At 44.0% G+C, this 15,800-nt stretch overlaps 2 protein-coding genes and 1 long non-coding RNA gene across 6 annotated transcripts in view; 2 read left to right on the top strand and 1 right to left on the bottom strand.

Moving 5' to 3' along the window:
• Positions 1–656, top strand: part of armh1 (armadillo like helical domain containing 1) — a 38,483-nt gene extending 37,827 nt beyond the window's left edge. For all 3 annotated transcript variants that reach the window (XM_067990195.1, XM_067990193.1, XM_067990194.1), the window contains 2 exons: positions 33–114; positions 229–656. In XM_067990195.1, the coding sequence (XP_067846296.1) occupies positions 33–114; positions 229–248 (102 nt within the window). In that variant the 3' untranslated portion in view covers positions 249–656. The remainder of the gene's footprint in view (positions 1–32; positions 115–228) is intronic.
• Positions 657–3,423: 2,767 nt separating this feature from the next.
• Positions 3,424–15,800, bottom strand: part of LOC137325280 (uncharacterized) — a 173,016-nt gene continuing 160,639 nt past the window's right edge. The window contains exon 3 of the long non-coding RNA XR_010963855.1: positions 3,424–4,586. This is a non-coding gene — a long non-coding RNA (uncharacterized lncRNA). The remainder of the gene's footprint in view (positions 4,587–15,800) is intronic.
• Positions 9,732–15,800, top strand: part of LOC137325278 (importin-13-like) — a 139,306-nt gene continuing 133,237 nt past the window's right edge. For both annotated transcript variants that reach the window (XM_067990179.1, XM_067990178.1), the window contains exon 1: positions 9,732–10,401. In XM_067990179.1, the coding sequence (XP_067846280.1) occupies positions 10,339–10,401 (63 nt within the window). In that variant the 5' untranslated portion in view covers positions 9,732–10,338. The remainder of the gene's footprint in view (positions 10,402–15,800) is intronic.

Raw genomic sequence — 15,800 nt, 5'->3', positions numbered from 1 at the left:
TACTTATATATGTATCCTTTAAATCAATACAGATAAATCCAGAGAATTTGTACACGAGGATGGACTTGGTCCAAGCTGATGTTTTAGCTGCCAACAAAGTCAATATTCCAGGATGTAAGACTGAGTTAATTTTCCACTTTAGAAATGCTGTGTATTAAGCAGAATATAAATGCTTTTGCCAGTTGACAATTGCATTAATTAATAATTCATTATGTTTTGCTCCAACAGTTGACGAAGTACCAGAATAAACCCCAAGTTTTCAGTAGCAGCATGACAAGATGGAACCCTTTTTTAAGGCAGATTAAAAGTATCAATGCAAAATTGTCCTGAATTAATTACATTTTCAAATTGACTTCAGGTACAAAGAACAAAATAGTGCTGGGATGAACCCAAGGTTTCTCCATTCGGTCTTTAGAATGTATTTCCACCATGTTTTATCATTAGTGATAGATTGCAACTTTTGCTACCATGGTACAGCAGTTGAGCTGATTAAAAAAATTTGAACTTTCACCATAGGTTTAATACCAGCTCTGGACACCAACAGAAATACCAAAATTCAGCACCTATTAATTGTATATGAAACTTGTACTTCTCTAGTATTTGTGTTAACATGTATTACATAAAATGAAAAATATAATTTCTGGCATCACTGTTAACATTCCCATGGTTCCTGTATTTCAATTTATTAGAAATAAAAAACAATGTGCAACTGTTCGGTGAATATTGACTTCCACTCTGCAATCTGAGTAGGAATGTCACTAACAAAAAACTGAATATTTAATCCATGGTTTCTAATTTTTTATTTACTACGGCTGAGAAATTGGTTTCATGCTGGAAAATGGCGAGCTGCAGCTGCCAATGAGGTGTACAAATGTAGGTCTGGGAGGGGGCGAGCCTGGGCCGGCAGCGCCTTGCAGTATGGTTGTGGAGCCAGGAGCACTTCTGCTCCTTGAGGCTCCACAGTAACATAAGTTTAGAAAAATATTGCTTACCTTTCTGTTGGCAGCCTCCAGCGGTCCCTTTAAGTTCTACACAAAAGGCTATTAGTTAAACTCAAAGCCACGCAAATTCAGGGTAAATCTTGGGAATGGATATGAAACTGGCTGAAGAGTAGAAAATAGTGAATACTTAAGGAGTTACACAGGATGGAGGGACTGAATGGAGTCATCCAGGGATCGGTATTGGAACCACTATTATTATTAAATTAAGTGTCAACTGTGGCTCAGTTGGTAGTCCTCTTACCTCTGAGTCAGAAGGTTGTGGATTCAAGCCCCACTCCAGAAACTTGAGCACAAAATCTAGGCTGACACTCGTTAAACGGATCTTTTACGTCTGCCCTCTCAGATGGATGTAAAAGATCCCATGGCACTATTTTGAAGAAGAGCAAGGGAGTTCTCTCCTGTGCCCTGGCCAATATTTATCCCTCAACCAACATCACTAAATCACATTATCTGGTCATTATCACATTGCTGTTTGTGGGACCTTGCTGTCACGGTTCTTGCATTACAATAGTGACTACACTTCAAAAGTATTTAATTGGCTGTAAAGCGCTTTGGGATGCCCTGAGGTCATGAAAAGCACGATATAAGTGCAAGTCTTTCAGAAAACAAATGCAAATTGGTCAGATTTGCAGTAGGTACCAAACTCAGTGGTGGTGGGGGGGGGGGTGGTGGGGGTGGAATCGGATAGGCCAGCTCAGAAATAACAGAATGAGCTGGACAAAATATGTAAGTGGGTGGAACAATGGCAGATGAAATTTAATACAGACAAATGGTAAGTACTGCACAGAGGAAGGAAATATGGGCAAAATACTTACTCCATGAGTGGTGATGAAATAGCTATGGGTGAAGTTGAAAAAGGCCTAGGAGAGTCAATGCTCAAAATGTCCAACCACTGCAGAGCAGCAATCAACAAAGCCACTAGAATGATGAACTATATAGCTGAAACTGTAGAATATAAATCATGATGGAACTGCAGTGCTCTGGTCAGACCAGGCCTTTTATACTGTGTCCAGTTCTGGTTGCCAAGAAACAGAGATGCATGAGACATGATCTTATAGAGGTATGCAAGATTTTAAATGGTATGGAAAAGGTGAATGCAGAAAATTACTTCAAATTGCAAGAGTAGAACAATGGTTCACAGGTTTAAACTAGTAAAAGGAAAATTTAGGACTGATTATCAGAAAGTTTTTCTTTACATATAAAATGATCAATAGACTCCTGAATAGAGTAGTGGAGGTGAATCATTTAAGAACCAATTGGAGTCAAAGGGTCATTCTGAATGGATGAGCTAAGATGGGCCAAATGGTCTTCGTCATCTGTAATTATCTTATCATATTCAAAATAGAAGCTATGTCTTCATTTAAAAGCCAAGATATTGGCCAGAGAGCTAAAGGTCTATAATAACCTTTTGAAGGGACAAAGTACGCAAATATTTTGAATGCAAAACTTGTTGAGTGTGAATGTACCACTAGAAACAATCACTGTGATGCAATCAAGGAGGCTGTTCTTGTCCTGATCCAAAGAGGGTCAGTTGAGCAGTGCTCTGAACCAAGTATCAAAGGGAAGCATTAAATGGCTCAAACACCACAGGTTGTTATTTGTAATGTCTTTGTGTTTATAACAAGTTGTTGATCAACTGAGGATCCTGCATATTAACGCAGAGCATTGGGGAAACACTTATGGTGCCTTTGTTCTTCGCCACTCCAATATTCCTGACTTATTCAGCAGGGTGCAACAAAGTGGTGGTTGGATCATAGGCCCAAGGCATACCCATTGAAGCCATGGCTGATGACACCCACGTCACCAACAACAAAGCATGGGAAAGATACAACTGTGCCTACGTGTCGACCTGGCAAGTGATGTAGAGGACCATCGGGCTGCTTAATTTACTTCCAGTGCCTGGATAGGTCCGGGGGTACTCTACAGTATGCCCCTGATAGAGTGGTGAAGATCGTAGTGATCTGCTGTGCACTGCACAATTTTGCCCTTCAGGAAGGGCTGACCCCTAACTTGGCAGATAAGATGTTCGTGGAACTGGGGGATCCTGAACCAGATGTCCCTGGGCCCATACGTACATAAGAAATAGGAGCAGGAGTGGGCCATACGGCCCTTCAAGCTTGCTCCGCCATTCAATAAGATCATGGTTGATCTTCGACCTCAACTCCACTTTTCCACCTGATCCCTATATCACTTGATTCCCTTAGAGTCCAAAAATCTATCGACCACAATCTTGAATATGACTGAGTATCCACAGCCCTCTGGGATAGAGAATTCCGAAGATTCACAACCCTGAGTGAAGAAATTTCTCCTCTTCTCAGTCCTAAATGGCTGACCCCTTATCCTGAGACTATGCCCCCTTGTGAGATTTTACTCTCAGTTGCCGATAACTAATGTGACTCCAATTTGGTAAAAAGATGCTTTATTGAACTTCACAAAAGAACCAACACACGCAGTGTCGGGGCAGTGGTTTGCAACACAGAGCAAGAGATCATATCACCCGTTCCGCACTGGGTAGAGTCGTGTCTGTCTAGGAGTCTTAAATAAAGTGCGCTTTCCATCCCGCCTGGGGTACCATCGTCGATTGGTTATTGCTCACATCTTCTGCCCCGTCTGGGATGACTTCTTGGACTCCTTGTCCTCAGTCCTGCTCCACCTGCAGCCACTTCTGTTGATCCGGATCGTTCGTAGAAATGTCGAATAGCCATTTGGCTGGTCTCCAATGCTACCAGTCGTTACTCCTGCCAAGTCTCTACAATCTGATACCAGTGCAGGGTGCTCCTTTTATTCCACTTTTGGGGTGGACCCAGGGTCAGTTATTGACATGGGCCCTTGCCCTATTGGGGTCTCCCAAAAGGTCGAGGTGCTCAATGGTGCCTTGAGTTCTTTGTTTCTTTAAGAAAATAGGGTCAGCCTCTGGTCTTAACCAATCATCACCTTACACAGTGGCTCAAGCCCCTAGTGCTCCAGGCCAGGTTTCATGGACCTGCCTTGTAAGGCTCCATTGTTTATGGTTGCCCAGTGTCTGATAAGGGTCCCAGCTCTGACTAGTCAGGGTTGTCTGTTTGTTTCATCTTTTAGCTTGTTCGTGTAAACAAGCCAGAAGGTGGAATGCTGAGGCTGCCTTTCTTGCAAATTGATGTGATCTAAGAGCTCATACGTCCAGTACCAGAGCATTTAATTACATACAATCATATAAAAGAAAAAGATACACATGCAGACGCCATTATAGCTATTTCACTATATTATGAGCAAGGGTACAATCTTACACCCTAGTTCTAGACTCTCCAAGCCAGGGGAAACAGCCTTTCAGCATCTAAACTGTCAGGCCCTCTCAGAATCTTATATGTTTCAATGAGATCACCTCTCATTCTTCTAAACTCCAGAGAGTATCGGCCCATTCTACTCAATCTCTCCTCATCGGACAACCCTCTCATCCCAGGAATCAATCTAGTGAACCTTCATTGAACCACCTCTAAGGCAAGTAGTGGCCTCCTGGAGGAAGGCACGGTGGCAGCAGCCAGAGCAGCTGGTTTGGAATGGATGTCGATCAGGATGTCCAGAACAATTTCCCCGTAGAATGTTTCCCTGTGGTGGCACAAACATAATGAAGGACAGGTGAGATTGAAATTTAAACAATTGAACTTCTATTCAATGCAACAGTGAAAAAACCAACAAACATCAGTGTAAAAGCAGTTGAGAACAAGAAAGCTGTATACTCTCATCAGGAAAATGCAACAAAATAGTACATAGTTTTATAAATAGTGCAACATTTTTTCTGTGACAAAACTTTATTAACAGTAGCAAATAATTATTCTACAATGAATGTGTGTACATCATGTGTGAACTAAGCAGTAGTGGTAACACTGTATTGAGGTAGTCAATTGAAAAGTAGTGGTTAGTTTTATAAATAGTGCAAAAATGTTATTGTAACAACACTTCAAATACAAATTTGTTCAACAGTATTACACAATTTTAAAATAGCAAAAAGCTCTAGCAAAATGGTTAAACAACAACAAGAATAATACCAACAACAACAAGAACAATGTAAACAAATTTCAAACTATTTACAGTTGAGCATTTTGAAATGTGCCTGACGGACCGATGAAGGTGAAACTAGCAGGAGGAGGTGGACTCTGCATGTGAGGGGCATCCTTGTCCTTCATGCACCTGCGCTTCGCCCCTTCCCGTGCACATATCCTTGTGCCAAGGGCATGGCATCTGCGTCCCACATGTCGGTCAGGATCAGAGAGTTGGGAATTGGGTTCCGGATGTTGCTCTGAGGGGACATGGGGAACAGGTGTGCAGTGACTACTGGCAGCTGCCTCCTGTGATAGGGTAGCTGCTGGCTGCATCATTGGAGGGTGATCTTCAGCAGCCGGGACTTGCAAGGCCTGTGCATCTGGCACAAAGCCTGGGGGTGGAAGGAAATGGCCCTGGGAATTGCTGTCTTCCTGCTCGTCAGCAGCATGCAGAAAAGTTAGGAAACACTTCTTCACGGAAAGGATGGTAGAGGTGTGGAACTCTTTCCCACAAAAAGCAGTAGATGCTAGCTGAATTAATCATTTTAAATCTGAGATTGATAGATTTTTGCTAGCTAAGTGTATTAAGGGATATGGCACCAAGGCGGGTAAATGGAGTTAGGATACAGATCAGCCATTATCTCATTGAATGGCAGAACAGGCTCGAGGGGGTGAATGGCCTACTCCTGTTCCTATATCCCTCAGGGATCACACCTGTCACCGCAGTGGGCATCAGCTGTAGGACTGTGCACCCCTTGGCATACAATTCAACTGCCCTTCCACCTTATCGTGTGCAGCTCGTGACTCAGGAGTGTCATCCGGCGGCCGATGGACTCAAGATGTTGCAGATACCTGTGATGTTCCTGATACATCCCCCTTTGCAGTCACGGACTCCTGTAGTACGGCTCCCAGTCCTCCTCGTTCTGGGCCGGACGTCGACCCTGCCTCGGAGGAGATAGAGGTGCATCCTTCCACCCACCCAGTGGCCGCTGACCCCTGACAAGTCAGACTCAGAGTGCCACTCCTGTCTCACAGGCCCCGAGATGGCAGTTGCAATTTCGCGGCTGCCCGTGAGAGGCGGGTGCATTCCATGCAGAATGGGTGGGGCCAGGAGTCGTTGAGGAGGGTGGGCTCCTAGAGTGGGTGCGAGGAAGGTGGTCACAGTCAAGCGTTCCCTCCACGTCAGCACCCTCACAGTGCAGCATGAAGATAGGACTGCCTGTGCCACTTCTCCTGCCTTCGCCCCCGGGACATCCAGCCACCTCCTGGTCCCCATTACTCCTGTTCCTGCTCAGTCTCTGACTCAGTATCCTCTACAGTCCTCCTTTCCTCCAGCTGTTGTAGAGCTGGGGAGGGAAGAATAAAAGGTTACAATGCTGTAGCATGTTCATTTGTCAGATCACATAATAGCTTTACGTTCAATGCACAACACGGAAAAAGGCAATTCGACCATCACACGATGCATGAGCATCCTTCCACTCTAATTCTGTATCATTCTGGTGAATTTGCACTGCATCCCCTCCATGGCAAATATATCCTTCCTGAGGTGCGGTGCCCAGAACTGAACGCAGTACTCCAAATGGGGTCTAACCAGAGCTTTATATAACTGTAACATAACTTCCACCCCTTTGTATTCCAGCCGCCTTGAGATAAAGGTCAACATTCCATTAACCTTTTAAATTATTTTTTGTACCTGTCTGCTAGCTTTCAATGATTTCTGTACTTGGAGTACAAAAGCTGCAGATGAAATCAGAGGTGATTGACAAAGTTATCCAAATTGCATAGTATTCAGAACTGATAAACTACCAGGTAGCGGGTTAGAAGCCAACTGAAGAGCTAGACATGGTTGTGCAAAAGTAAAGGTTTAGGCATGAGAGAAAAGAAATGGAAACAATTTGTATCGTTGGGATGGGCTGCATCTGAACCGGGCTGGGACAGAAAGGACAAATAGGGTTGTAAAAAGAACTTTAAACAAATGAATGGGGGGAGATCTCAGTCAGAAACAATACTAAAATGATAGTTTAAAGATTTAAGAAAAAGGATAGGAGCAGAGTTCAGGTCACAAACAGTGATATAGATACTCCAGGTGAAGGGAATACTAAAATAACTGAAGTAGTTGCAGCAAGAGTGGCAAATAAAAAACGTGTTAAGTTAAACAGTATGAGAATGACAACATCAGGGCAAAAGGACAGGTTAGGGTCTCTTGTCCAAATAAGAGTTTTATATACTAATGCATGGAAAATAAGAAATAAATTGAGTGAATTAAAGGCTCAAATGCAGCTTTGAGGGTAAGACATGGTGGCCATTACTGAGATATGGCTGCAAGCTGGTCATGATTGAGAGTTAAATATTCCAGGTTACAAGATCTTTAGAAAGGATAGGGAAACTGGAAGAGGAGTAGCCTTATTGATTAAAAATACTATTACAACATTAGTAACAGAAGATATAGGCAAGAGAAAGCAATGAGCGGAGACTCTATGGTTAGAATTGAGGAATAAGGGAGGACTTAAAACTGTAATGGGAGTTGTCCACAAGCCTCCTGATAACAGCAATGAAGTGGCCGAATGTATTAATTCAGAGATTAGAGAGGCTTGTAGCAAAAGCAAAGTTGTTTTAATTGGAGACTTTAATTTTCATATGGATTGGGAAGAGCAGGTCCTGGGGATTTGTCAGTCTTTAGTGCTGTTATTTTTTCTATTACTGTTTTTTGCTTACATTAACTTTTGTGAGTTTCAGTCCTCGATTCATTATTAGTTTCCCTGGAATGTCAGGTATACCTGACATATTCTTCTACAGTCTAGACTGACACAAAGTAATTATTCAACAAGTCTGCCATTTCCTTATTTTCATTTGCAGTATTACTTGCATCAGCTTTTAAAGGGCTCATGATACCCTTGACTACCCTTTTCTAACATAACTGTAAAAACTTTTTGTGTTAATCTTGATATCCCCCCGCAAGTTTCTTTTTGTATTCACTTTTTGCAGCTCTTACTATCTTTTTTGTCTTCCTTTGCTGTTCTTTATATCTCTCCCAGTTCCCTGGATCTACACCATTCTTTGCACTTTTGTATGCTCTTTCCTTTAGTTTTATGTTATCTCTCTCCTCTTTTGACCATGGATGTTTTATTTAGTAAGTAGAGCTCTTGCCCCTTAGGGATATATACTGCTCCTTCATTAAGCTAAATTCTTTTTTGAACACCTCCCACTGTAGTTTTACTCTATAACAGTTTTGATCAATTTGCTGTTGTCAGTCTCTATCTCACCCCGTTAAAGATAGACTTACCAAAATCTAGAATCTTAGTAACTGTGTTAAGTTGCTCCTTTTCAAACCTAACATTGAATTTGATGATATTATGATTACTGTTAGATAAATGTTCCCTTACTGTTAGATTATTAACTAAGTCTGGCTCATTACTAAATCTAGTATGGCTTGCCCTCATGTTGGTTCTAGAACACATTGGTCCAGAAAACTATCTTGAATGCACTCAAGAAATTCACTATCTTTCTGACTTGAGCTTATGGTTTCCAACCCAGGGTTTTGTAGGAAGTCAGTGAGGAAATTGCAGATGCTTTAGCCATAATCTTCCAAAACTCTTTCAATTCAGGAATTGTCCCTTTAGATTGGAAAATTGCAAATGTAACTCCATTATTTAAGAAAGGTGAGAGAGAAACCAGGAAATTAGAGACCTTTCAGTTTAACATCTGTTGTGGGGAAGATATTGGAATATATAATTAAGGACAGTATGACTGAGCACTTGAGAAATTTTAACTGATTAGAGAGCCAACATGGATTTGTAAAGGGGTCATGTGTAACCAACCTAATTGATTTTTTGAGGATGTAACTAAAGTCGTAGACAGGTGAATGTCTATGGATGTAGTTTATATGGACTTCCAGAAGGTATTTGATAAGGTTTCATATAAGAGGCTGTCAGCTAACTTTAAAGCTCATGGAATTGAAGGCAAATTACTGACCTGGTTGGGAGATTGGTTAGATGGCAGAAGACAGAGAGCAGGGTGTGTAGTCAAACTGGAAGCAAGTAGCTAGTGGTGTCCCACAAAGATCTGTGCTGGGGCTTCAACTATTACCATATTTATGAATAACTTGGATAAAACAATAAAGAGCCATATATGCAATTGCTGAAGACTTGACTATACCTTCCCGCCATTTACCACTCACATGGTCATAATAAATCCTGATATTCTTACACTGGATTATTACCTCCTTTGTCTCGGCTCCAATTTATGTCTGATTAACCTTCTATAACACTTTTTGGGATTTTTTCCCTACTCTGAAAGGGCTGTATTAATGCGTGTTCTTGTGGTTGCGCTTCATTAATCGCAGGGAACCTTCACATTGAGAAATTTAAACCGGTTTTAACGACACGCGCGCGCGCACCCTCCAACTCGAGCGCAAAGTGATTGGCAGAAATCGCTGACCCCTGAAGCGCCAATCAGCGCCGCGATAGATGGTGACACGTGGCCTTCTTCACACGCCCTCTGGGACGCGAAGGAGGACGGGAGGGAAGGCGGCGAATTGCACGATGGGAAATGCAGTGCTCCTTTGTCGGGCGCAGAGGCAGGCGGCGGAAAGGAGAACTACATCACCCAGAATGCTAGGCGGCCCTTTCGCTTGCACGTTTCTCTGTAGTAACGCCCACGGTGTTTAGAAATGCCGGTTTCCTAGCGGTCGCTGGGGCGGTTTAAGGAGAGCGGGTCTTGATATTTGTTTTTTTTATTTGGTTAAATTTATGTGCAAAAACGAAAAAGATAATTCTGGTTGATAGAGTACATCATGCCGGGTTTATTTAGTTGCCTGTTCAATGCGCTCCTTTAAAGACGGCGGTTGCGCAGACGCCCTTTGTACGGTCAGGACCCCTTGGATCTGTCACTGGAGGCCTGAGGTGTCTGCAAGAAATTTAAAGCAGGAGCGATTCCGTCTGCAGCCGCTCGCCCGCCTCTCGAGGCACAGAGGCGCCGCCATTGTTATTATTAAGTGTGTGCGTGTGTGATCTTTAAAGGCGGACGATGCGGCGCTGTCTTTTAATTTAGCGGAAAGTGGGAAGCGAGCGAGCGAGTGAGTGAGTGAGTGAGGGAGGTGGTCAAAGAGGAGTGCACAAAGGGAGGTCCGAGGGGCTGCCTCAGCTGTCATCCTGAGGTGGAGGGAAGCGAGAGCTGGTAAAGGGTCATCCTGACTGTCATCAACCCCTCCCCTCCCCTTCCCCCTCTCCCCCCCCCCCCCCCCCTCTACTCTCCATCAGTTGGTAAACTGAAGGGAAAGAGCAACAATAGTAATATTCTTCCTTCCCATCCCGGTAAAAATGGATCGTGAAAGAGGAGAGGGCGAAGATAATTTAGATTACTCAGTGGCAAATGTAGAAAAGGTAAGATTATATATCAGTTTCATTTATTTGTGACACGGTACCTTTCGTCATCCTGTTTTGGTTTCTCTGAACTCAGCGAGACATGAGTGTAGGTACATTAAAACAATTCCATGGCAAGTGCAAGTCTAGTCCTATCAATGCTTAGTCATAAATGTAACAATACATGGAATATTGTGTTTTTTTGCGTAATAAAAAGGATTGTAACCATTGTAGTCAAATTTTAAATGTTTATTTTGTAATATAATATCCCAATCTACCTACAATTTGCCTTTGGCACATTTATTGTAGCTAAGTTTCTGATGTGCGAATGGATGTAACTTGGTGGTTTTAAAAGTAATCGTTTTTATTTTTTATTCCATTATGTTACACAAGTAAATCTGTATCTGCTGTTTGTAATTTTCTAATGCTGAAGTAAATTAAGACTCCAGAATGGGCCGAGGAACATTTAGCCTGCTTTACTGGGATTATTTGTGTGTGTTTGTGTTTGGGTGGGGGGTGCAATTGGATGGGATTATTTGTGTTTGGGGGGGGGAGTGCAATTGGATGGGATTATTTGTGTTTGGGGGGGGGGGGTGCAATTGGATGGGATTATTTGTGTTTGGGGGGGGGGTGCAATTGGATGGGATTATTTGTGTTTGGGGGGGGGGGTGCAATTGGATGGGATTATTTGTGTTTGGGGGGGGGGTGCAATTGGATGGGATTATTTGTGTTTGGGGGGGGTGCAATTGGATGGGATTATTTGTGTTTGGGGGGGGTGCAATTGGATGGAATTATTTGTGTTTGGGGGGGGGTGCAATTGGATGGAATTATTTGTGTTTTGGGGGGGGTGCAATTGGATGGGATTATTTGTGTTTGGGGGGGGGCAATTGGATGGGATTATTTGTGTTTGGGGGGGGTGCAATTGGATGGGATTATTTGTAACTGCAGTAACGATTGGCTGTGTAAACCTAACCATTTGTACTGACTTGTGTTATTGCCATGAGCTAATGAGGCCTTGATGCTGCTCTGATAATAGCAGCTAATGGGACAAACAAGATCATGGCTATGGAGGTTGAGCAATGTGAAATTGAGGTCGGGAGAGTCTGATTTTGAACAAGGAAAGTGTAATTAGGACAGAATGGAGTTTTAAAGCTCCTTTTTTCACATTTGGAGTCCTACAAAATGAATAGACCTCTGATGGTTTCTTCTGTCCTTAGGTAGGATTCCTCTCCTTCAGGCAGTTTGATCTCATCCTTTGAATGAATGAATGATGATCTATAGTAGGCTCACCTCAGGACTGTATTTGATTCTGAATGTGGCTCAGATGACCTTTGGTGCATACCTCCTGTACTGAGCTAGTTTTGTTAAAAGGGATTGGCTAATTTTGAAGGTACATTACCTATATATTTTTTAATTGATTTTTAAAAAGTAAGTGATCCCATCATGGATCGTTTGTTTGCTTGTTTGTTTGTTTGTTTGTTACCTCTTTAAAGTATGTGTGCAGGTTTTTATGGCTATAAATAACTATATAGTTCAAAAACAACAGCAAGTTATATTTACATAGTGCCTTTAATGTAGAAAAATGTCCCAAAGCGTCAGATGCAATCAAAGTCAATGGCAAGCCAAAGAAGATATTAGGAGAGGTGACAAAGCTTGGTCAGAGGTAGATTTTTAGGAGGGCCTTAAAGGAGGAGAGGAAGGTAGAGAGGTGAACAAGTTTAGGGAGGGAATTCCAGAGTCTTGATGGATGAAGGCACAGGGGAGGGGTTGATGCACAAAAGGCCCAAGAGTTTAGCTGGGGGATGGGTTTGCAGGGCTGGAGAAAGTTACAGACATCCAATCTTGGATCAGTCACAATTTCCTCCAATTAAATATTGATAAGACTGAAGCCGTCATCTTTGAGTTCCGCCACAAACTCCATACTCTTGCCACTGATTCTATCCCTTTCCCGACTACTGTCTCAGGCTGAACCATACTGTTCGCAATCTCAGTGTATTATTCAACCCCAAGCCATCCAACTTCCTTTACTTGCACTCTTGCTAGGTGATATCATAAATGGTTCACTCTCCTCTGGTACTGTGCCCCTTCCTTTCAAAACCTCAGTCGTCTCCCTGGTCTTCAAACGACCACCCCCTCTGTCCTTGCAAACTACAACCCCATCTTCAGTCCCCCTTTCCTCACAAATCCTGGACATGTTGCCATCCAAATTTCTGCTCATCTTTCCTGCAACTCCATGTCAGAATCTCCCAGGTTTCTGTCCCTGCCACAGCGCTGAATCGGCTCTAACTAAAGTTGCAGATGACATCCTCTGTGACTGTGACACAGGCCTCGTGCTCCTTGACAGCTCTGTAACCTTTGACATGGTCGACCGCACCATCCTCCTCCAATGCCTTTCCTCTGTTGTGCAGCTCAGTGGGATTGCACTTGGTTGGTTCCACTCTTACCTATCTGATTGTAGCAAGAGCATCTCCAGCAATGCCCTCTTTTAGCTCCTGCGCCCCTAAAGGATCTGTCTTTGGCCCCCTCCTCTTATCTATATGCTGCTCCTTGGCAACATTATCCCCAGGTAATGTCACTAACATCTGGGGACTGGTGCTAAAGTCGGGAGAGCTGTCCCACAGACTAGTCAAGCAACAGCCTAACATAATCATACTTACAGAATCATAACTATCTGTCAATGTCCCAAATTCCTCCATCACCATCCCAGGGTATGTCCTGTTACACCAGCAGGACAGACCCACCAGGGGAGTGCAGTCCTGGGAATCCTCAATATTGATTCTGGACCCCATGAAATCTCATGGACTATAAGGTCCATCATCAAGAGTGGCTTGGTAGTACCAATGCTGATCGAGTGGGCCAAGTCCTGAAGGACATAGCAGCCAGATTGGCTTGTGGCAGGTGGTGAGACAGCCAACACGAGGGAATAATGTACTTGACCTTGTCAATCCACCTATTGCCGATGAATCTGCGCATGACAGTATTGGTGGGAGTGACCACCGCACGTTCCTTGTGGAGATCAAGTCCCGTGTTCACACTGAACACACTCCATTGTGTCATGTGGCACTTCCTCTACGTGAAGTGGGATAGATTCAGAACAGATCTTGCAGCTCAAAACTGGGCATCCATGAGGTGCTGTGGGCCAATAACAGCAGCAGAATTGTATTCCACCACAGTAAGTAAACTCATGGCCTGGCATATTCCTTACTGCTCCATCACCATCAAGCCAGATGACCAACTCTGGTTCAATGAGTGTAGAAAAGCATGCCAGGAGCAGCACCAGGCATAACTGAAAATGAAGTGCCAACCTGGTGAAACTACAATACAGGACTTGCATGCATGCTAAACAGCGGAAGCAGCATGCTGTAGACCGAGCTAAGCGAGCCCACAACCAATGGATCAGGTCAAAACTCTGCAGTCCTGCCACGTTGTCTGAATGATGGTGGACAATTAAGCAACTAACTGGAGGAGAAGGCTCCATGAACATCAACATCCCCATCCCCAATGATGGCAGAGCCCAGCACGTGAGTGCAAAAGACAAGCCGCAACATCTTCAACCAGATGATCCTTCTCGGCCTCCATCTGAGGTCCCCACCATCACAGATGTCAGTCCAGTCCAATTAATTTGATTCACTCCACGTGATATCAAGAAACGACTGAGTGCACTGGACACCTTAAAGGCTGTGAGTACCAACAACATCCCGGCTGTAGTACTGAAGATCTGTGCTCCAGAACTAGCTGCACCCCAGTTAAGCGGTTCCAGTACAGCTACAACACTGGCATTGACCTGACCATGTGGAAAATTGCCCCGATAGGCCCTGCCCACAAAAAAAAGCAGGACAAATCCAACCCTGCTAATTACCGTCCTATCAGGCTACTCCCAATCATCAGCAAAGTGATGGAAGGTGTTGTCGACAGTGCTATCAAGTGGCACTTACTTGCCTAATAACCTGCTTAACGATATTCAGTTTGGGTTCTGCCAGAACCAGTCAGCTCCAGATCTCATTACAGCCTTGGTCCAACCATGGACAAAAGAGCTGAATTCCAGAGGTGAGGTGAGAGAGACTGCCCTTGACATGAAGGCAGTATTTGACCGAGTGTGGTACCAAGGAGCCCTAGTAAAACTGAAGTCAGTGCGGATCAGGGTGGAAAACTCTCCAGTGGCTGGAGTCGTATCTAACACAAAGGAAGATGGGTGTGGTTACTGGAGGCCAATCATCTCAGCTCTCTTTCCTTTCCTCCGCCCCCCCCCAACCCCAGGACATCACTGCAGGAGTTCAGCTGGGCAGCAACTAATGAAGCAGTCCATACTGGCATGCAGCAAGACCGGTACAACATTCAGGCATGCACTGTATGTGGCAAGTAACATTTGTCCCAGGCAATGATCATCTCCAACTAGAGAAATCCTAACCACCTCCCCTTGACATTCAATGGCACTACCGTCAACATCCTGGGGGCACCATTGACCAGAAACTCAATTGGACCAGCCACATAAATTCCGTAGCTCCGAGCAGGTCAGAGTCCGGGTGTTCTGCGGCAAGTGGCTCACCTCCTGATTCCAAAGCCTGTACCACTTACAAGGCACAAGTCAGGAGAGTGATGGAATACTCTCCACTTGCCAGGATGGGTGCAGCTGCAATAACACTCAAGAAGATCGACACCATCCAGGACAATGCAGTCCGCTTGATCGGCGCTTCACCCATTAGCCTAATCATCCATCCTTCCCACCACCAGTGTAACTTGACTGTAGTGTGTACTATTTACAGGATGCACTGTAGCAGCTTGCCAAGTCTTCTTCACGAGCATCTCCCAAACCCACGCCCTCCACCACCTAGAAGAACATGTGCAGCAGCTGCATGGGAATACCATCACTTCGAAGTCACACACCACCCTTACTTGGACATATATTGCAGTTCCTTCATTGTCACTGGGTCAAAATCTTGAATTCCCTACCTAACATCATTGTAGGAGCACCTTCACCACATGGACTGCAGCAGTTCAAGAAGGCGGATCACCATCTTCTCAAGCAGCTAGGGTTGGGCAATGAATGCCGATCTTGCCAGTGACTCCCACATCCCAAGAATTCATTTTTTAAAAAAAGATCTTTGTCTTCTGGTGGCAGGTGCTCGTTGAGAGGCAATATGATACAGTACTCTGGGTACGTGGTTACAAGTTTTAATGTAATCTTTAGCATTGTGCTCTCTTAAATGACTCCTAATATTTCCAGAAATTCTGGGAGCCCATAAAAATCATCTTTGCCAGAGAACTTTGACCTTAAATGTCAGCTGTGGCTCAGTGGTAGCACTTGCCTCTGAGTCAGATGGTTGTGGGTTCAAGTCCCATTCCAGAGACTAAACCACATAATCTAGGCTGACACTTCAGTGCAGCACTGAGGGAGTGCTGCACTGAGAGGTGCTGTCTTT

Source organism: Heptranchias perlo, chromosome 9 (genome assembly GCF_035084215.1).
Source record: "Heptranchias perlo isolate sHepPer1 chromosome 9, sHepPer1.hap1, whole genome shotgun sequence".
Lineage (NCBI taxonomy): Eukaryota > Metazoa > Chordata > Chondrichthyes > Hexanchiformes > Hexanchidae > Heptranchias > Heptranchias perlo.
This window is presented reverse-complemented; position numbering and strand designations above follow the sequence as displayed.